Here is a 21,477-nt window from a genome sequence, read left to right as displayed (position 1 = left end):
AATAATAATGAAAGGCATACAATTTAATTATCGGTGATTCAAAAGGGGACGTTATCGCTCGAAGCGATCTTTTTCAGTCAATCTATAAATAGAGATGATAGAAATAACGAATGGGGTTTACATTAGGGTGTTAATTACAAAAAGATACTACAAGAAGAATATTTACTATTATTACTACAAAATATACGTAAACTTTTACACAAATAATTTATAGGCAATATATACAAACATGGAGATTGAGTAGGCCCCTCATTAGGCAGACCGATGACAGGTCAGGCCGTGGTAAACCTCTTGTTGCGTGCTGTGCATCATCGGTTATGGCGGCTGTTTCTGGGGGAGGCCTAAGGCATGCGGGCTGTTACAGCTTCGTCGAAATTAGTTCGCGGAAAGAGAATGGTCTGCGAATTATAAGTAGTAGCCGTCTATGATGGTAATACATATATAATCATAAGTAGATACAATACACAAATACATATATATATATAAAAATGAGTTAAATTGTATGTTTGTCGTGCGGTTCTATTTTAGAGACTAAGAAAGTATTATTTTGATATTAATTTTAAGTATCAAGTCAGTAGTGGTTTTACAGCCGATAACCATTAGTTTGATTTTGTATCTTACTGTAGTTTCTCTAGCATCATTATACATAGTAATTACGCTTCGAAGCTCTTTCACGTCGGAGATACCAATTTTATTTTAATATATGTACTCAGTGTGTGCAGAAGTGCTATCCACCGCGTGTTATTTGGGCGCTGAGACGGCTAGAGCGCAATCGACAAGACGCACACGATATCTAAGAACGCTACGCTAACCCCGTCTCACCGTGTATACCTCAGTAAGTGACTAGCACGTGTTCTTTGAATATACTTTTCCTACTGCACAAGGCTTTATTTTAACCAAGGCAGTTAACTATCATCATCATCTTCATTTCACCCGTAGGACCTACATATCTGGACGTAGCCTTCTATAGATTTCCATTTAGTCCTGATAAAATAAATTAAATAAACAATATTAAGGAATAATTAAAGTTATTTATAAGTTCAAATTATTATTTAATATTATTCAGTACGTACTGAACATATTTATTTTAAAAAGGCAACAAATCGTACGAAGTCACATGTATATATAATAATGTTTCTGATTAAACCCAGACATATAATCAATAGGTCATTACGGAAAATAAATCACAATCCTTATTTAATAATTTAATAAAATTATTAATATAAAAACTATTTCATAGTAAATCTGTTCGGCAATTCAATAAGTGGCTACGGTTATTTTTGTGTTAAGTATTTGTTAATAAAATATTGTACAATTGTATTATTTAAGAAATAATACGAGTAAAATAAAAATTAAATACCAATAACTGTATCTTTAAAATTTATTTGGTAAAAAGAATCATTCATAAAATCGACAACTAACTGAAAATTGAAATAAAAACAAAAAAGACAGTAATAATTTTAGCTGTTTACTTCATTAAGTAATTACTTACATGGTAAGTCGAAATAAGATATTTCTGCTATGGTTTATTTATATCAAAATGTAACTCAGATGATTAATTTATAAGTGCGAGCTTTAGCAACAAATGAAATAATTTTGTTTTTACACCTAGAAACACATTAACTTAGAATATCACAATAATAAATATTCCACAAATTAATATTAACCTGTATATAAAACACTATAATTTTATTTTGTTTTAATCCAATAAAGAAACACTAACACGAAAATAATTTATTTAACGGAGGAACAAACACGATACGTTTCCTTACGAAGCCGATTTGGAACTGAAGCCTGCAAGGTCTATCAACGATATTTTCGAGCCAGAACCGGTTGTTGAAAATTATGTTTTATGGGGACGCGTTTTAGCATGGAACACTAGATCCGTTACTGATCTTTTTTATATTCGCCGTTTTTTGTGCCAGTGTTGAGCGCATAATTGTGGTATGTTTTTCTAATATCCGGTGTTTTTGACTCCTACGTCTATTTTGATATTATCACTTTTAAGTCTGGATACAATTTTGTCAGCTTTGTTTATAACATATATCTATGTATTTGAACTCTATGCATTCCTGTCATGATCTGCTAACATATACTTTTTTAAATTCCTGCATTAAAAATAGTTATACAAACAATTAGATCCAGTGGCCACACTCGACGCGCAAAGGCGGGGACGTATATCAAACAAAACGAAATTACAGCTTTTAAACATCAACACCGAGACTTCACAATGGAGATGTTTCATACCGCATTAAGTAACACAAATACAGGAAATGCTTCGGGCGTTTTTCTTTTGGTTTATCTGTTTATTTTAAACGTAATATTGGGTCACCTCAAACACTTTTTGCTAATCAACTTTAGGTCAGATTTGAACAGTTAACCGCAAATAATGGCGGTCATGGCAACGAATTTGCAATTTTTATGTAGCGATATTTTATATATGTCAATGGTGAATTGAAGGTTGAATAGAAAAGCGATCTGAGATAGCTAATAAAGAAACATTATTACGTTCGGTTTCATGACACGGAGGTATCAAAATTTATTTCTTTTGTATTTAATTTTTTGTTTTAAAGCCAGCAGTTTATACAGTGCCCGGTTTGCGTTTAACGAATTGAATTTTTAAAATTCAAGTCAATCCAAGTAAATTGTAAGTATATTATCAAAGTTCAACAAACATAATTAAAACTATAATCATAAGAAAACGGCAATAGAGTTGAATACAGAAATACAGAATTTGAAATTAATATTACAAAAAAGTTACTATTTTAAATCATAATTGTAAAATTACAATAATCTTTTTATATATTATTTCTGTTCAAATAAAATAAAAACAAACAAATGCCTATGGGAAAATGCCTGGGAATTGTTTTAACAATTAATCGCTGTCGCAGGTTGCAATATTAAACACAAGGAGAACCCATTCGAAATTGTTGGAAGATGCCTATCCCAAAAGGCACACTTAATAATTAAAAAAATTTCATTGAAACGAACACATCATCAACACCACATCAGCCGATAGGAGACCACAGCGACACATGTATCTTCCGCAAGGATCACAACGACTACCGTACTTCCCGCGAGCTTGATCATGCCCACGGTTCCACTTGTGGGGTGCCTATCCGCGTCTGCCGGCTTATGGTCGTCACTTAAGAATATTTGATTTCACAAGTGCTCTGCTTACTCCACTTCAGCTTCAGACGAGAAATTCTACAGTAATTTTATATAAAAAGGCTGAATAATCTATACAATAATATACAGAACAATTTATTACATTTATTAAAGAAGAACCATGAAAGTAACTTAAAAACAACACTTTAAATTTACACATTATGTTAAGATAATTATGATTTTTTTAATAAATTTGTAATTTTTATTTCTAATAAAATAATTATAGTAACGAGTCTCAAAGGCCGGTACACTAGGTCATTAATTAGAGCTTTCGAAGTAGTGCAAGTGCAGTATTAAATATTATAGGGCTGTACTCATAAATTGTTGAATTAGCCAAAGGCGCCGCAACGACGCTGGGTTTATTTAGGTCTTCTGTAAGCTGAATTGATCTCGATTAAGATTAACTCAGACATATATGCTGTTAAACGTTAACGCCAGAAGTAAACGGTAATCTCTCTTCGTTAGAGAATTTAACATTGGTTTATGTATATTTTATATAACAAACAAACCAATGTTGTTATACACACAGAATGATTAAGTACAAGAGTAAAAGCTATAGAACTTTTAAATATGTTACACCATATATAAAAATCAACTGACTGTAATAAAAATAATGTAACATATTTAAGCTGCTGTCATATGAGTTATGTTCAATTACCTGTACGCGCATATGACTCGTATATGAACAGTAACAGACTAATGACATTGCCAAGTAAGACGAGTATACACGTCTTAATTGGCGTTTAATCATTATAGATACAGTACTCTTTTTGCCAGTTTTACACTGTTTTACGGCAACACCGAATTTGAATAGACAAAGAGCTAAATGATTACCTAAATCTTTTTACATTAACTAATCTAGAGAAACCTTGGCCGTGCCGCTACATCAATTATTTCACTGGATTAGGACGCCGTCAAGCAAGTCGTTCGGGCAGAAGTTCAATGGAGTCACTTTTCTTTATAGTATACAGGTATAAAATACATGATAGAAGCGAAATTAATAATTAACTTTTTTATTTTGGTTCATTACGCTGTCAAGTTATGCATGCTACACAATACGCAAAAATCAATGGTTTCAAATACAATTAATAGCGCAATGATAATAATTATTATATTATCATTACGTTATTTATTGCGCTTTTATTTACGAATTACTAATATATTAAAATTAATTATTGTTTACATGCGCTGCATACGTTATACTGCCAGAAGTTATTCGCATGTCGTATTTAAATAAAAAAAAACATGTTAATGTAATATATTTCATACATTCACGATTTTAAAGCTTTTACACCTATAATGAATCATCCTGTGCGTACATACGCTTACGTTTGCAAAAATAACAAGTTTGTTCGTGACAAGAGTAAAAGAAGAGAGTGTGAAACATGATTTTGGTATTGACTTTTATTCATAATTAAACCGTACAGCACCGGAACGTATGTTTTGTAACTATATAACGAAAATATATAAAAAGTCGTCGTTCATAAACAGAAATTTTTTGTTTCTTTTGAACATTTCGACTTACAACTTGAGTGTTTGTGGTACACTTGAAAGTTTAGTGTAATTCTTTCACACATCAATTTTGAGATTTTTGTTTACCGGAGATTTTAAGTTTTCATTTTAGGCAAACTTTAGCTTGACACAGTAAAATATGAAAGTCATACATAATTAAAGTATTTAAATATTATCAAGGAATTACGTATCAATAAAATTCTTCCTTTTGGTCGTTAATCTTAATGGGCTGAAGGTCGTGTCTTTCCTGGAAAGTCTTGATCGAGGATTCAACGTATTGCCTTCACAGGTTTCTATGATCTACTTTTCTGAGTGCTTCCGTCATTCTGAACTCGTCACCACCTGCACAGAGTCCTCTCATCGAATTGGTGTTGGCCTTTTTGGTCTCTTTGCCTCTGCGTTCCCAAGGACAATCACCTTGTTAAGTTTCTCTGGTTGCCTCCGAGCTATGTGACCAAAGTAGTCCAGAATCCGTTTGAAGTGGACTAATGGTAATAATAGATGTTACAAAAGAGCATATGTTTTACCAGACAAAATTATCATAACAGAACAGCTGATATATTCCCACTACAAGGGATAGGCCTCAACAAAAGAACATCACGATGACCATATATTGCGCTAACCATATCCAGCGACTTCCCGCGACCTTGATTACTTGATTGATGGGAGGTCTACCCACACCTCGTCTACCGGCTCCTGGTCTCGTTAAAAACAAATAGGTTTACGTTAATATATTTAGGAAGTTCTGTCGTATGTATAGACTCGTTATTTCCTATTGAATTTGAATATCTTTCATTTTATAATGAACGCGGAATTTCCATACCAAGTTACTAGGTGTTTTTACCTTAGTTACATTCGGTAGATTTTTATTTCGTTGCACATGATATAAAAAAGTCTTACGTAGCACAACGTTTTTATGGTCGGGTCGCTTATCGCTACCTGACGACTGTTTCTAAAATAAAAAATAATCCATCGAAATTCTTCTCATCAAGATTAGGACCCAAAAATAATTAACTTAATTCTTCTACGATTGCAAAAATCCTTTTTCAATAATTTGCTATATCCGGGTATAAAGAGGCAACTACTAATTTACATTTTCTGAGAAATAAATTGAAACATTTATTTTGTCATTAGTGAACAAAAAAAAATAATTAGACATATTTTTAAATAGTGAATTAATATAGTTTTTTTTTTTATTGTTTAAGAAGATTTATATTAAAAGGAAATATACTATCATGATCTAATTACATAAAATTTAAATTTTGATTAAAAAAGTTTAATATTATAATATTCTTTTGTAATTTAGAAAGAAAACAACTTGGAACGATAGAACGTGCAGATGACAAAAACAATATAACATGAAGAATAATAACAGAGTTTAGCTTTTTTTATTCCCGGGAAAGAATGTCAAAACTATTTATTGCGGTTTTTAATCACAAGTGCTAATATTTCTACAGCGACAACATCAAGTCACTATGTATGAGATGATAAAAAATCATCGAACAAAATGACACCTACTGTAGTAAAATGTAAATAAACTTTAAGGATGTATCACGGTATTATACACCAAATTATTATATTAGAATATTATAGATGTTAATAAGAATTATTCGCGATCAACCTTCTATAAACGGCGAATAGGTAAAAGATATGTCTTCTTATTTTTTGTTGTTGATCTTTGAAGACGATGTTAGTCGAATATATCAAGAATCTTTCAAACTGTGTTGTATTGTGTGTGCGTGTAAGAACTGGCATCTGATTCGGACTTCTATCGATATTTACGACGCCTTTTATCTGTCGATCTATCCGTATTTGATCCTGATAAGGCGATAAGCGGCGATTACCAAATGGTATTTTCCCTTATTCTTTGTTATAATCATTTAAACTATATGCAATTATTGCAGTTAATAACATTGTCATAGAAATCAGTTTGCGCGTGCCACAAACCAAAGACTTGATTTATCACGGCCTGTTTTACATTCTTTAGGTATTATCTCTCGCCCTTAATCATGATAATAACTCACGACCGATCGCATAACGGGTCATTTCGGCAACAACCGTCGATACCACGAGTCGATGATTGATATATTCATTATCCATTCTCTACGTTTGATTATTGCATCTGTGTATATATATGTAACAAGTTCTAAGAGATGCTAAAAAATACCCATTTTCTGTTTACAAATTTTATGTTTCGCATCATGATAAAATATTCTTTTATTATACATTAACTAAAACTCTTTCAATGTTTTTACTTTAATATTAAAAATAACCTTATCCCTTAATAGTCACTGCAATACTAATAAATGAATATACAGAAAACTAGTACAACCGACACCAGTAAATCCGGTCTCGACGATTTTAAAAAATATAAATTATCTTCAGAGTATAGACAGTAATTGAGCGTAAAATTCTGGTTAAATATGTTCTATAATTAAAATAATTGCCTGCGTTCGTTCAAATTTAACTTCTTCTGATTGGAAATTATTTACAAATTTCTTGTATATTTTTATTACATGTAATTTTTTACATACCAAATAAATTTCCTGGCCAAGTTTTATACCTTGAGCTGTAGTTGAAAATTAGGCATTAAATTTAATGAACGCCCCATCCTTACATGTGAACAGAAAAAATCTATACGGTAGAATTTCATAAAATTTGTTTTTACCAAATTTTAAGTACCTAAGTTATATGGTTCTACAGACATGATAATAAGTCAGTATATAGGTGAAAATTGTGTACATAAAATATATATAAATAAATTGCTGCCTAAGAGAATTTATCGTTATGTTTTTTTTTATTTAATAAACTGCTAATATTTATATGGCTAAAGTTTATTGGCTTCTTTATTATTATCTCAATGATGTCTTATAAATATTTCTAACAGGCTCGATTCCTACGCTAGAGTATACTTGAAGCTCGATCACAAAATTATTGGTTGAAAAATTGCCTAGCATAACCTAAATGAAGACAAGTTTTTCTCAGTCTAGGCATCAGTATCAATTTATCTAAGTGAATATACCAATACTAATTTTGTTCTTATACACAAATTAATGACAAAAAACTACCAAATAAATAGGTAATATCGAGCTTAGCTTCATGATTCTAACAAATAAAATACAATACAGTTACACAAAGGCCGTACTTTATGATGCCACATAAAATTCATTGTATTTTATCTGTGCATTAACCCTTAATAATAAAATATGAATTGGCATTTCATGACGAATAAGTTTTCACTTAAGCATTCGTACATATCATAGACTGCTGGTTATGGTATGGTATGGTAATAAAAATACCCCAGGAACCTTTACTCAGACATCTAAATGTGATGCAACAGTATAATATGTAGTATTGTAAAAAAGTGGTGCAGGTCACAATAAATAGGATTAAGACTCAACCCTAGATATTAAGCGTCAGTGAGACTCGTAGTAAAAAAAACTGTTGATCAAAATCATAAAAAATGGAACACAGACAAAATAAAGAAAAATTAAAAAAAGAATGGTTTTTAACTCTAATTGTAAAACTAGAAAAAAAGTATATTATATAAGAATGAGTCTTAAAAATCTGTTATTTCTAATGCAAAATTGTGAACGGGGAATGTAGGTGAGTGAAGATAGGCAAGGTATGGAAGAAGATTTGCAAAACGAAAATGAGTGGTCCCAAAAAGCGGGGACCATTTTAAAAAAACTATGTAGTCAGCTAACGCCTGACAAATTAAAATAGCAATTGCACTTAAACTAAAATTAACCTTTTTATATATTTTACGTGTATAAGTTGTGTAATAAAATAATGTACAAAAAACATGAATTAATGTTGATGTTGAATGAGATGAAATGAATGTTGAATGAAATGAATGTTATACTCTAACTAACAGTGATACAACGCAATTCATACAAAAGATTATTCGGTTTCACGATGATTATAAAGGATTATCTATGCGAAAAATCTCTGCATTTTGCCATAGCTTACATATGATTTAATGAATAGATAATAATGATTTCCTTTGAAATAAATAGATAATTATTGTACACCTAATTAAATTAATTTAAGGAAGACGTTAAAGAGAAGCTAGAGGCCAGAGGGAGTTTGGCATATCGTCGTCAGCTCTAGTCGTTGTCCTTGACAGTACTTTCAAACGTTATGTCAAAGTCCGGTGTTCATTTTTTTGTATCTGTCATCATTATCGCATTAATTAAAGTCAGGTACAGTTTATTCAGAATCTTGTTTTTCGTAACGATTATAATATAACGTTTAAAAGTTTAAATCTGCTGTCTTCGAACTCAAAATACTCATATATTTATTTACGTATCAATAATTATTTATTCGTTTTGCTATCGTTTCATTCCTTCATGCTATTCATTCATTCCTTCATGTCAGCCGATAGAAGTTCACTACAAAGCCACTGTGACCGGTTCTGTGCTGTCTGCATCCAGCGACTTTTAACGACCTTTATTATGTCGTCGGCCCTCTAATGAGAGGCCTACCCAATAAGCATCTACTGGCAACTACTTCTTGAGCAGCAATTCTTCATACACTTCATAAATCGCTACGTATATTTAGTATGTATCATCACAAACACTGCACTGCAGTTTTAATTACATATTCATCATTACGCTGTGGTAAAATAACACTAAAAGCCTAAGTAACAGGAAATTGTATCTTTATGAGTCACACCTTGGGTTTTGTACCATTCAAAATGGAAAATCTATCTTATTCTAACCATAAATATTGTTAAAAGGATTTCTTAATACATAAAACATTTATTACCTTAATGTGTTTTTATATACTAATATTAAAAATTTATGAGAGTCATGTAACTATCATATTATATCCATTGGGTTAAGTATTTTCTTTTAAACATTGAAATCAGTTATAAAAAGAGTTTTTTTAACGAGAGTTTTAAAGAATTGTCTAACGAACTTTCTCTCTCTTCACTGCAAATGTTATGGATTGTCTCTGGGACTTTAAATTAACATTGTGTTTAGAACAAACTCTAGATCATAATCTAGCGGATTAAGATCGGGACTAGGTGACGGCTAGTCTTCAGATATGATGAAGTCCGATACTTTATTCCCCACCACATTTTGGTAGATCAAGCCTTATGAATCTTCCCGAAAGAGCTATTCTTGTTGATAGAACATCTTTTGTTAAGAGATTTAACAATTTCTTATTTCATAACGTTCTTAAAAATCTCGTCTTGAAACACTCGTGCGGAAGTTTTAACACCTGTTTTACAAAAATATGGAGCTAAGTCGAGCTAACAATCTACTAAGCAATCGCCGATATCGGACATGTTCAATTTGTACTTTACTGAATAATTGTTACACATCTATGAAGCTCCTAACATATACCTACTCATTTAGCTTGTTAATACAGTAAGTAAAAATTTCCCGCTAGTAAATATTTTTCTCTGTTGCTTCCCTTTGCGTACCGCTTAAGTCGTTTTGATTTTACGCCCTGTTCATTTTAAAATTTTCAGTTAAATAATAACTTGTATGTACCTTATTGACTGCAGGCCTCTATAAGACACGTACAAGATAACATTTAACTAATTTTAGATGCTTTGTATTTAAAAAAAAGTAAATTGGTATTCACTTTTTTGTATTGCTCGTATTATTAATGGCATTTGTTTCTTATTTGTGTTTTTATTTAATTTCGATTCACGCATCTTTTTTATTGTTACAGTATTTAAGGCGAGTCTTAACACAATATTCAAAACGGCTATGTATTGTAATTTGATTGATTAACAAATATTAGAAATTATTCTAGCCCTCGGGAGTAGATTTTAAAACATTCACATGATAAAATTCAATGAAATATCAAGGTGGTATCCTGTCACCCCTTTTCAAATGCAATCTACTACCAGTTAATAAATCTTTTTTTTTATTAAGACAAGGAGGAAATTGTTGGAGTTTTCTTTATTTTTCTCAACAACATTCATCTCCATAAATCACATTTATACAATTTGTATTTAAAAGGGCCTTCTCCGATGACTCTTAATGTGTTTAATTTATATCCTAGTGTCCATCAAATTGCGCTTTTCTGGAATTTCTTTTAAGATATACATAAATCGTCACTGTAAATAGCCATATATGAATAATAATATGTATAAAGAAATAAATATACGATCATGTGCTTTTCTTATTAAACCACATCCGCAAGGTGATTTGCAAACATGATCCATCTCTGATTAATCTGGAAGGAGGGAGTCTTAAACGTCATCCTACCCAGTATTTGTATGAAAACACGACTAATGTGATCGAGCCACTGCCAGTTTACTTGCAACCACGGCCGTTTCTTTACGATTACAAAATCGTAGTTTCAAACTCAATCGCTCAAAAAAGGTAAATTATAAATCTTTATTGCACACGGTAGAACTTTTAGCCGGTGGACTAACCCGAGAAATAAATAATAATTACTATGACATTTAATAACAATAAGGAAAATTATACATAAAAATATAAGGATAAACGCAGAAAATATACGATGTTCTCTTTAGTCTTGAAAATTTTGTATGAGCGAGTTTGAATATGCATTTACTTTTTTACGACTATAGTATGTTCTGAATAGATTCTGCCAGCAATTATATATAATAAAGGTCCATTCAAAGTTCCCACGCTCGGACTTGAGCCTCCTGTAATAGTTAATAACAAGTTTTATTGATGTAATTATTATGACTACAATGTTACTAACACAACCATTCCAAATTCTAAATTAAATATTTGAAATCGACGTATGGCTTCTTTTGCTTGTTACTCTATATATCAATCTTAAATCTAAAATGAGATATGCTAAATTTATCAATTATCCAACAAATCCTGCGGCGGATGAGAAGGCTGTTCAAAGCGTAAGCGAATTATTAAAAAAAATGATATTCATTGATTTTATAAATTAATGTTAAAAAATATTTTTTTCACGAGACAGAAATTTAAATTAAATTTTAGCTATAAATACTTCTTTTTTATAATACCGAATAAAGTTAATATCAATATCAATAACAACGTTAATCATTGTCAACAGATTGAATAATTGTTAAATTAATTATAATAAAATTTGCATAAACAGAATCCGTACTTCATGCTATTCCAAATGTTGAATGACTTGTAAAGAAATAACAATTGCATATTCTTTAAAAAATCTTTCAAACAGTTCCTTGACGTGTAATTTTGATTTCTAGATTTTGATTTGTACAAAATATATATATTCTTATATGAAAGGGTGCCGATTAATATTTTCTCCCAGCCGCCATACTAAAATTGACCTTGATTTTATCGAATACGGTCAAAAACAATAACAAAAGATATATAAATGAGAATATAAAGGACAACCACATAACTGAGTCGGTTAATTTGGCTTGCATGAAACTCGGAATTTACGGGTTTAATCATTGACATTGAATTATGACCTTTTCATAAATTCTTAACGAGAAAAAAATAAAAAATCTTGCTGTAGTATCATAAATACATATTGTTGTTTAAGTATTTCTACAATTACTATTAATTACTAAAATATTGAATGATATTGTGGATGTCCTGATACATTCATTATTTTTACTTGTTTTTATTGTACTTTTGTATTTATGTGTGCGTTTGTAGATATAGTTTACGCGTGTGTAAAATACCTGTCGTAGTTTATTACACGGCAAATCCAAAAGTGGATGTTTAGTAAGCAGCGAGCCTCGGAAGAGGATCATCGCAAGTGTGGATTATAATAGTTAATAATATTAATTAATAAAAATGTTAGTCCCTAGTGTTATACTATTTTTGTCGGTTGTATTAAGTGAACAAGAAATATTTGCAAGTAAGTCAATTTCTTTCATATTTTTCCGCGTTCCTTATGCATTCTCTCAATAATTCTTTATGTATTATAAACATTTTATTACATATTTATACTTACTAACCTATAACATTCATTAAAACACATGATTCCTTAATTCTAATATTTTAAATAGTTTATAATTAAAATAGTTTTAATAGGATAATCGGTACGAAGTAAATGTTTGTTTTATTTCAATTAAATAACATATAAACCGTAAAATCTTATTTCCTTTAAAAAAAGATAACTACTAAACATAAGATAATCTGATAAAACAACATAATAATTGATAATGTGCTCTCAACATGCTACACCGGTTTTATAAACAAAGGCAAAGCAGGAAAATCTTGCAAAAATATACATACATAAACGACGAAGTTAGAAGCCAACATTGGACATCTTTTAATAAATACACCCGTAATTTGTTCAGATATAATTATTAAATAACTAATAACTATACATTATTACTAAGTTAAGCTTTTAAAATGGAATTACATTAATATCGGTCTTTCTTGCATTCTATCATTCATTATAATTTATTTAGTATGTGTGTAAAAACACATGGTTTTTGACAAAAATATGCAAATACACTGATTAAGCTCAAGGTCAACCAGGCAGCAACGGAGAAGGCTATGCAAGGATTTTCGTTACGAGTTCGAATCAGAAATGAGAATATCCACAGAAGAACCAAGATCAACGACGTAACTCGAAGAATTGCTCGTCTGCAGTGGAGGGGGCACACCGCTCCTGCAACCCGAAAGGTTCTATAGTGGCGACCAAGAGCTGGTAGACGAATGTGGACGTCGCTGAATGTGGGCAGCCTAAGATCGGTCATCGTGGCGATCTTTGGGACAAACATATGCCTTGCGGTAGGCGTCTATCAGCTGAAAAATAAGAAGATACACTGATTATTATAAGAGATTCTTCACGGCTATTATCTTAAATTCTATCAACATAAACGATCGGGTGTATCACGGGGACTTGCCATTGTATTACAAGATTAATAATGCCCTATCTACTTTGTCATCAGTTTATAGTGATGAAAAGGCAGTCATGGAATAACTTTTATTCTTTATTATGATCGTTTAATAATAGTTATGCTAAAGTATAATTGGTTGTGAAGATACTATGATGTAACTTACGAAGCATTGATTGATCTTTGCCGAAAAATAAAGTTCAAAATTAAGGTTTGCCAGAGTGTTAAAGAACGGCGATGTCCAATAGATTATGGAGAGATTTTAATATATTCGCAAAAGTCACTCTAGAGGGATATTTATCGGAGTGACTTGTTTACAGCTCACATAAAACAAACCGCTGTGAGAAGGACAGATACTTCAACTTTTTAGACATCTAACTAGATCATTAACAGATCGGGAAAAAGTAGAAAGAGGCTTTGATCTATTAATAGAGCTTATGAATGAAAATGTGGTGGTCGTATAGGAGCCAGCGGCTGCCAAATCATATTCACTATGTTTGATTGTGTCGCTTAAATTCCAAGCTTGCTGAAGCAAATCTTTTCCGCCTCAAGTTTTTATAAACGTCATGCTATGATCTCATATAATGAAACGTTAAGGAAACATTAACAATTATCAACTATATTACGATTATTTAAATTAAGTCAAATAACTTCTCAGTTCTTCGTTATAAGACCACGCCAGCGTTTATTTGATAATTCATTGATATGTTTTTTAATGTTTCTTCGAAATTACTTTTCTATGAATGTGTATTTTTAAAAGTAAAAACTTTACACTTTTTAATGTATAAATAGTGCAATATTATTATACTGACTGGAACCTATGTTTTCATTTTTTTTTCTATATATTTTGTATTTCACATTCCGTGCAAATTACATTTGTTTATATTATATCGTTATAAATACTGATGGGGATTTGAAGGGGCTTTGAAGGGGTAAATGTATAGCTAAATAGTCAACAAAAACAGTAAGGCGTGTAAAAATCTCTTCTTATCTCTTTCTTTTCTTCAATTCTCTCTTATCAACCCTGTATAAAGTGATCACTCTGAAAGATATTTACTCATCACATTAATAACTTTTTTCTATTGGCATGTGACAAGCCACTTTGGCCAATTCAAAGTCCAAATTTTGAAAATTTTTTATCTTCATAAAACCATAAATTTCTTAATATACTATCTATTAATTGACAGCAAATGCTACACAGCTACACATTCACTTCTTTCAAGGTTTTACATTATAACAAATCTTTTACCGTCTTCTAGTAATAAAAACTATAAATTTAACTTCTAATTAAGTACGCTTTTTTTCTAGAAACCTGCAAGGATTGCAAACTCCTTGACACTTGTCCTGGTGCATTATATCTAGCCGTTAACAAAAAAAATCCACTCACGGAGAAACTCATCATAGATTCGATATGTTCTCAAGAACGCGTGAACGGAATTCCAAAGGTATTGCACACATATTTTATTTCCATACGAAGACGAACACAAGTCTGGAATTGGCAGACCGCATAGCGTGCAAAATTATGGTCACTAAAGTTTTAAAGTGGAGACCACAGACTGGCAGGTGTGCACGTCTATTAATATTAGTAATCTACGAAATCGAATCAAAAATGAGATCTATACACGAACGAAAATAACCCACATAGGCATAATTGGCAGTCTGTTGGCAACATAGAACAGAACAGATGACCACCAGGGCCTTAATTCAGGAGTAAAGTTCTAACGCAGCGCTTGCCGAAACTAATCGTCTGTCCATCCCCAAGGACAGAAGACTTAATGTTGTTTATGTTTCCATTTATATCAATGTTACTTTTAATTCAGCTCATATATTAATAGTTCATCGCATCACGTTTTTAATTATGTAGTTAAATGTGTACGAGTGTTGTTTATAAATAACTGATGATAAATTTCTTTTAAAAACATTCTGGACAGGCACCACCGCAATTACAAATTCTCCAACAGCAAATAATGGTTTACGATTTAGTAGCGTCGAAGTTATTGAATTATTAAATTAATTAGGTGTAATATTTCAAGTGTAACTAAGATGATTTGAGGAATACACACGCTCACACTAGAAATATTAGTGCTCAAAACTAGCAGTACAGTAGTACAATTTCGAGTAAACACGCTTCTTATCTCATAAAAAAACTATCGTTTCGACGTAAAAATTTACTATATAAAATACTTGAATTTTTCTGTGACGACAGCATATTAAGTTCATATTCTCTGCACTTTTCCTCTGTCGACGCTCCACACATTGTAAATTCTTCGGTTAAGTAATACCCATTTGCTAGTGATAATAAAATATAAATATTTATATGAATAAACATATGATACTGGTTTTAACGGTGTACAGGTCACTATAAAATTACTGAAGAAGAAAAGGTAAAAACTTTTTATTTTCAATTATAATATAATTTAAAATATATGGATGATTAGATGTTCCGTGCCCGTTTCGCAACGCCACTCGAAGCCCCCTTACGGAAAGAATTTCGTAAACCTCGTTCTTAGTTGACCTCTAGACGGTAAAAGGAATGTTATTACTGGTCATTATGTAGGAGGAAATCTCTTAAACGTATTGATATAATTAGATATTGACTTAACATCCAGGTATGCTGTTCGGAATTCCCTTCCGCGCCAGAGGAAATCGAAAATCATCCAAATATTCGACTATTACCAAAAGACTGTGGCGCCATTGAAGGCAGCCAGATCGTTGGAGGAGAAGAAACCAAGCTTTACGAATTTCCATGGATGGTGCTTATTTCATACAACACACGTATGTACACATTGTTTTATTATGTTTTACCTCCTCCGACAATCTTCGTACTGTGCAAAATTAAAAGCCTGTTTTATTAGAAAAATAAATCAGTAGAATGCTTTTCCGATTCATTTCTTTATTTATTTATGTCTTAATAATTATCAATTATTACTTTTGAAAATATATTTTCTATTTCGCACAGTGAAAAATAAATAACTCGTTTACTGACATAGTAGGTACGACGTTTTTTGTTTGATTAAATCCAGTTTGGTTTAGTCAAATCCTGTTATATTTACGAGTAGTATGCCTTATATGCTTAAACATTATTGATGATCAGCTATTTTCATTTTACTTATAAACGGTTATGTTAAAATGAATTATTGTAATACGAGAAACATCAATAATATGTCTCCTGTCTATTTTCCAGGTATCGGTCTACAGTTTCTTTGTGGAGGCAGTCTGATTACTCCTTTATACGTGCTCACAGCAGCTCATTGTGTCAAAGAGAAGAACATTGCTGGAGTTAGATTGGGAGATTACGATTTGGAGGAGAATGTGGACTGCGAGAAAAACACGTTCATTTGTGAATCTAATCATAAGGTGAATTACTGTTAAATACATTTAAACTGATCAATATCAACTCAGCAACTGAAAGGTCTATGCTTGAAGCTTCGCTGCGTGATAGAAATAGAAATGGGAAGATTTGCAGACGAGCTAAAGTCAACGACATTGCTCGAAGACTTGCTGATCAAAAGTGGCAGTGGTGGCGGCATATCGCTCGTGCAAGGGTCGATCCTTATAGTTTAAAGGTTCTCAAGTAGCGACCACATGCAAGTTGACACGGCATGAGTAGACCCCTCACTAGGTGGAGCTATATGTTGTAATCAAGGTCACCGGAATTCACTGGATATGGGGAGCACAAGAGCGGTCTTGGAAGGAAGTCTATGCCTTGCAGTGAGCGTCTTTTGGTTGACATGATGACGATGAATATCTATTAAATACACATTTGTAGATGTCGACGCTATTACTCTTTTGACTTATTTACTATAATAGTACTGAAAAAAGGACACCGGGGAAAAAGAGAGGAAACGAAAAAGGTGTATTACGTCTCGCCGCGCGGATATCTAAGACGCAGTACAGCGATTTCTGTAGCCCTCTAAGTTTTTGTATAAAAAGATGTCCCTTTCAATAATCAAACCTCGCCAATGTAGACCTCGACGAGGTCTGCATTCTCGCCGCAAAACTTCGCAAAGCCTCCGGTCCCTCGGAGCGCTTTCTCTGTATTGCGGAGCACTCGGGCCTTCTCGTCGCCCTTAAAGCAGAATTTAAATAATATCCGCTCCCCTTTATCAACGTCAGGACACACGCCTTACATCGAGCCCCGGCGGTCTCGATGCACATGTCATGCACTACACATCTACACATGACACAGCGGCCGCGTCCGCCTAACCCGCGTTCAAGCGAGGGCGGTCCGGAGAGGCCCGTGTCTCTCCCGACCGCCGAGTAGTCCTCGCTTCGTGCTGCATACTCAACACCCCACTCGTTACACTATACATCTATACGGTTGTAGTTTTCCGCGTGTAGACGTCTTAGTCGTAACTGAGGTACGATCCCCAACGTAAAATTTTTAGTCCGTGGACCTCTGTATTCCACGGGCTCAATTTCGATGAAGCTGTACAAAGCCTAGACAAGCTAGCAGCACAACATCAATTACATCAAATTCAATAATTATATGATAAATTTCAGTGTGTTAAAATATGCCACGGTAATTAGTATACTATATTTAGAAAGTTTAAGAACATTTTTATTTAATACATCAAAGTTACAGTTTTGCACATATCAGATATTGAACACATCGGCATATTTGATAAAATAATTAATTGTTTTACAGGACGTGGGTGTAGCGGAAACAATCATTTATCCAACTTATTCCGGCCCACCAATTGTCCGAAATGACATCGCTCTTCTCAGATTGAAGACACCAGCGGACATTACACTGCGTAAGTAAAACAAACATACTCCGCTATGGAAAATTGGCATCCGTTTTTCATTCGATCTAAAGTTCTATACAACAAATCGTTTACAATACATTATAAAAAAATAATCTATTTTATATAATATGCGACAAATAAGCATTGTTCTTTTTTATGTAATCTGCAAGTATGACATTTTGACTGCGCCTTCGATGACTTGGTATAGTTTTTATGTGTAAACATTATAATTACAACATAAATAAATTTTAATCCCTAATTGGAAACTCTTAATTAAATAAATTAACTCCATGAAACGCTATATTTTTAATAATTTTAGAATAATATAAATAGGTAATAGCTTGTTAAAGTTTTTTCAGGGTTTCTTACCTTGTATGGCTTTACTTTGAGATATTATATAGAAGTGTGTCCATGTTATGTCATGTTATTTATTAACAAAAATATTGTTAAAAAACTCTATTACAATGTGAAGGACTTTTAAATTAATGATACAGCTTGCGAATGGGTTGCTCTACTCATGTATTAGGGATAAGGTGAAATCCTCGTTGATTTAAGTTTGAAAGGTGTATTTTATATTAAATCGAATACTCCTGGCATTATTCTCATTACTTAAAAAAGTAATCACTACAAATAATTGTAAGAGGATAACTAAACTTAGGTTTTTTCTACATCGTTTCACGACGTACATTAGAATATTTAGGAGCACAGGGAATACTTTACGTTTTTATTAATATTTTCTATATAAAGCACTAAGCAAGAAGGCAAGTCTTCGTATTTACCTGTCCTCATTTTTTTCTATTTAATTTATCTTTATATAAAAATATAATGACATATATTATTAAAATACGGAATTAATAGTGGGAATAATATGGAAAATATTTTCTTTCATCTTTATGTCTAGAATTATGAACTCCAAGGTAATCAAAAAAGCTATCAGTGGCTACAAAATATATTCAGCTAGTCATTTATATTAATAACGATTGCGTTAATTTAACATATAGATATATTAGTCATGGTATGATAAAATCTGACATCTGCAATTTTTTTTTATTTTTCAGGAAACATCGATTTAGTATGTTTACCAATAACTCGCGGATTGAGGGAACGAACCCTGGAGAGAGAACGGGCGGTGGTCACCGGTTGGGGATTGACTGAGAATTATACCACGGCAACGGTGCTACGTAAAGTAGATATACCTATCAGCACCCGGGAACGTTGCAAACATTATTACCAAAGGTACAACTTAAGACGTGTCATTTTAACATGCATAGATTGCAGCTGAAGCATTGTTTTCAATAGGTTATAAAGAATTTTTTAACTAACTTTCACTTCTATGATAATAGCTTCGAATAGTGGTACATTTGATACGCACAGTAGATATCTGCAGGAAAAAGTGCTAGAACTAGACACTGGAATAGTTGATCAAAGATAATGTGATTGTGAAAAACCTTCTTGGCATCAAGAAGTTGTTTGACAATTCTTGCGATTTTTCGCAATTTATGGAACTAAAATATAATATCGTCTATTCAATATAGTAAGATTATTAAAGATCGTTTATATTACGAATTTTGTAGTCTATTCCTCTACAATATTATATTGATATTTTAACAGCTAACAAGCTATACTGATTTACATTGTTTATGATTTATTTCATTTAATTAAAATCTATGTTTCTTAATTTATAATAGTTAAAGAATAGCACAATAATAGTCAAGGCTGCTTACATAGGCAAACATATATAAAAATTTATATAATGTTACATAAAACTTTTAAATGTTTTTTGATTGGCGTCCCCAATTTAAACATATAAGTAAATACGGACAAGAATATTCCATCACCCGAGATATTTAATAAAAAAAGTAATGAACGCTTTTGCGTTCGCCAAACTACCGCGTATGACTCATTAGTCCGGTGGTTTGTGAATTTACGCAATCCTTAAACCAGGAAAACCTGCGTTCACGGTCTTGGGCAAAATTGCGACCATTTTTAGTCACTAATTATGTGAAATTAATTGTATATTATATCTGGTATTAACTTAGCAATTACAATCTGGCAAATAAAAGCTATACTTATTTCAACGCGTTATGGTGTTTAAAAAAGCATTTTGATGGAACTTTTTGTTTCTGTCGAACTTACATATATAATTTATTTCCATGAGACATTTTAAATTCAGTATTAAATTAATGCTTTTGGTTCTTTAAGTATCAAAAATGCGTGAATTCATTGAGCCATGATTTTCATTTTTTTTGTGTTTATTTGCAATCAGTGTCAAACTGTAAGCAGATTTGTTTCTGTCCTTTATAACGTTTTAGGCGCACTCAGCTGGAAATACCTCATCCCACATTCACATTCACCATCTGTCATTTAGTACAACAGTTTCTTGTGGTAGCTAAGTCGTTAGGTTTATTTTCCAGTCGCTGTATATATTAATTACATGCTACTTTTACCTCCTCCTTAACAGTTATGTTCATTGCTTCGTGGATCTCTGTGTTTATAATAAATCATGGCGCGTTTAAAATAATTTCTATTATACCATTTTAGAGTCTTTGAATAATGTTAAGATAGAAATCGCTAATACTTCCCTAAAGCTGTATGCCATGCAACCATATTGGTTACAGGATTATTTTACATCAGCAATTTATTTTCGATTCACAGTTTGAAATTTCATGCCATAAACCAGTAAATGTTTTTAGATAGCATGTCCATCGTACTTCGCTTTAGTTTTTTTTATTTTAAAATTGCAATTTTGTTGCTTTACATTAAAATAGTAACTAAAAAAACTGGTTTTTAATCTTTAAAGACATGATTAACAAATATTTTTTTTTATTGTGCAAATGTAGATAAAATAGCTAATATTTTCGCAAAGCTATTAAAGATGCTCTCCGTTAAGTTTTTGACTCTTTTGACTCTATCATATTACTATATCTGTAATTACCTTACAGTTATTCAAACGAAGACCTCACGAAGACTATACTTTGCGCTGGGGAACTAGGTAAAGATTCATGCAAAGGCGACTCCGGTGGACCGCTGATGCTGGAAGGGAAGTACGTAAATGGCGCGAGTCGTTTCATCCAACATGGCATCGTATCCCACGGTCCATCACAATGTGGCTCCTCTTTCCCTGGAGTGTATACCGACGTCTCTTGGTACATGAAATGGATTTTAGACACAATCAGGCCTTGAGTAAATATTTTATTAGATTTAATATGACTTAATAAAATTGATAAAAATAAACTGTTTTTTTTATAAACTGAA

The 21,477-nt window shown here is 32.1% G+C and overlaps 1 protein-coding gene across 1 annotated transcript; it reads left to right on the top strand.

Moving 5' to 3' along the window:
- Window positions 1–12,348: 12,348 nt before the first annotated feature.
- LOC137919838 (CLIP domain-containing serine protease HP8-like) lies at window positions 12,349–21,477 on the top strand. The gene is made up of 7 exons (XM_068763045.1): window positions 12,349–12,483; window positions 14,783–14,919; window positions 16,084–16,249; window positions 16,659–16,831; window positions 18,123–18,231; window positions 19,281–19,458; window positions 21,165–21,477. Exons 1-7 carry the CDS (start codon window positions 12,420–12,422, stop codon window positions 21,403–21,405), a joined length of 1,068 nt encoding a protein of 355 aa, XP_068619146.1. The 5' UTR covers window positions 12,349–12,419; the 3' UTR covers window positions 21,406–21,477.

This window comes from Battus philenor, unplaced genomic scaffold (assembly GCF_028537555.1).
Source record: "Battus philenor isolate CCGP_79_NKW_IND1 unplaced genomic scaffold, ilBatPhil1.0.hap1 SCAF_17, whole genome shotgun sequence".
Lineage (NCBI taxonomy): Eukaryota > Metazoa > Arthropoda > Insecta > Lepidoptera > Papilionidae > Battus > Battus philenor.
This window is presented reverse-complemented; position numbering and strand designations above follow the sequence as displayed.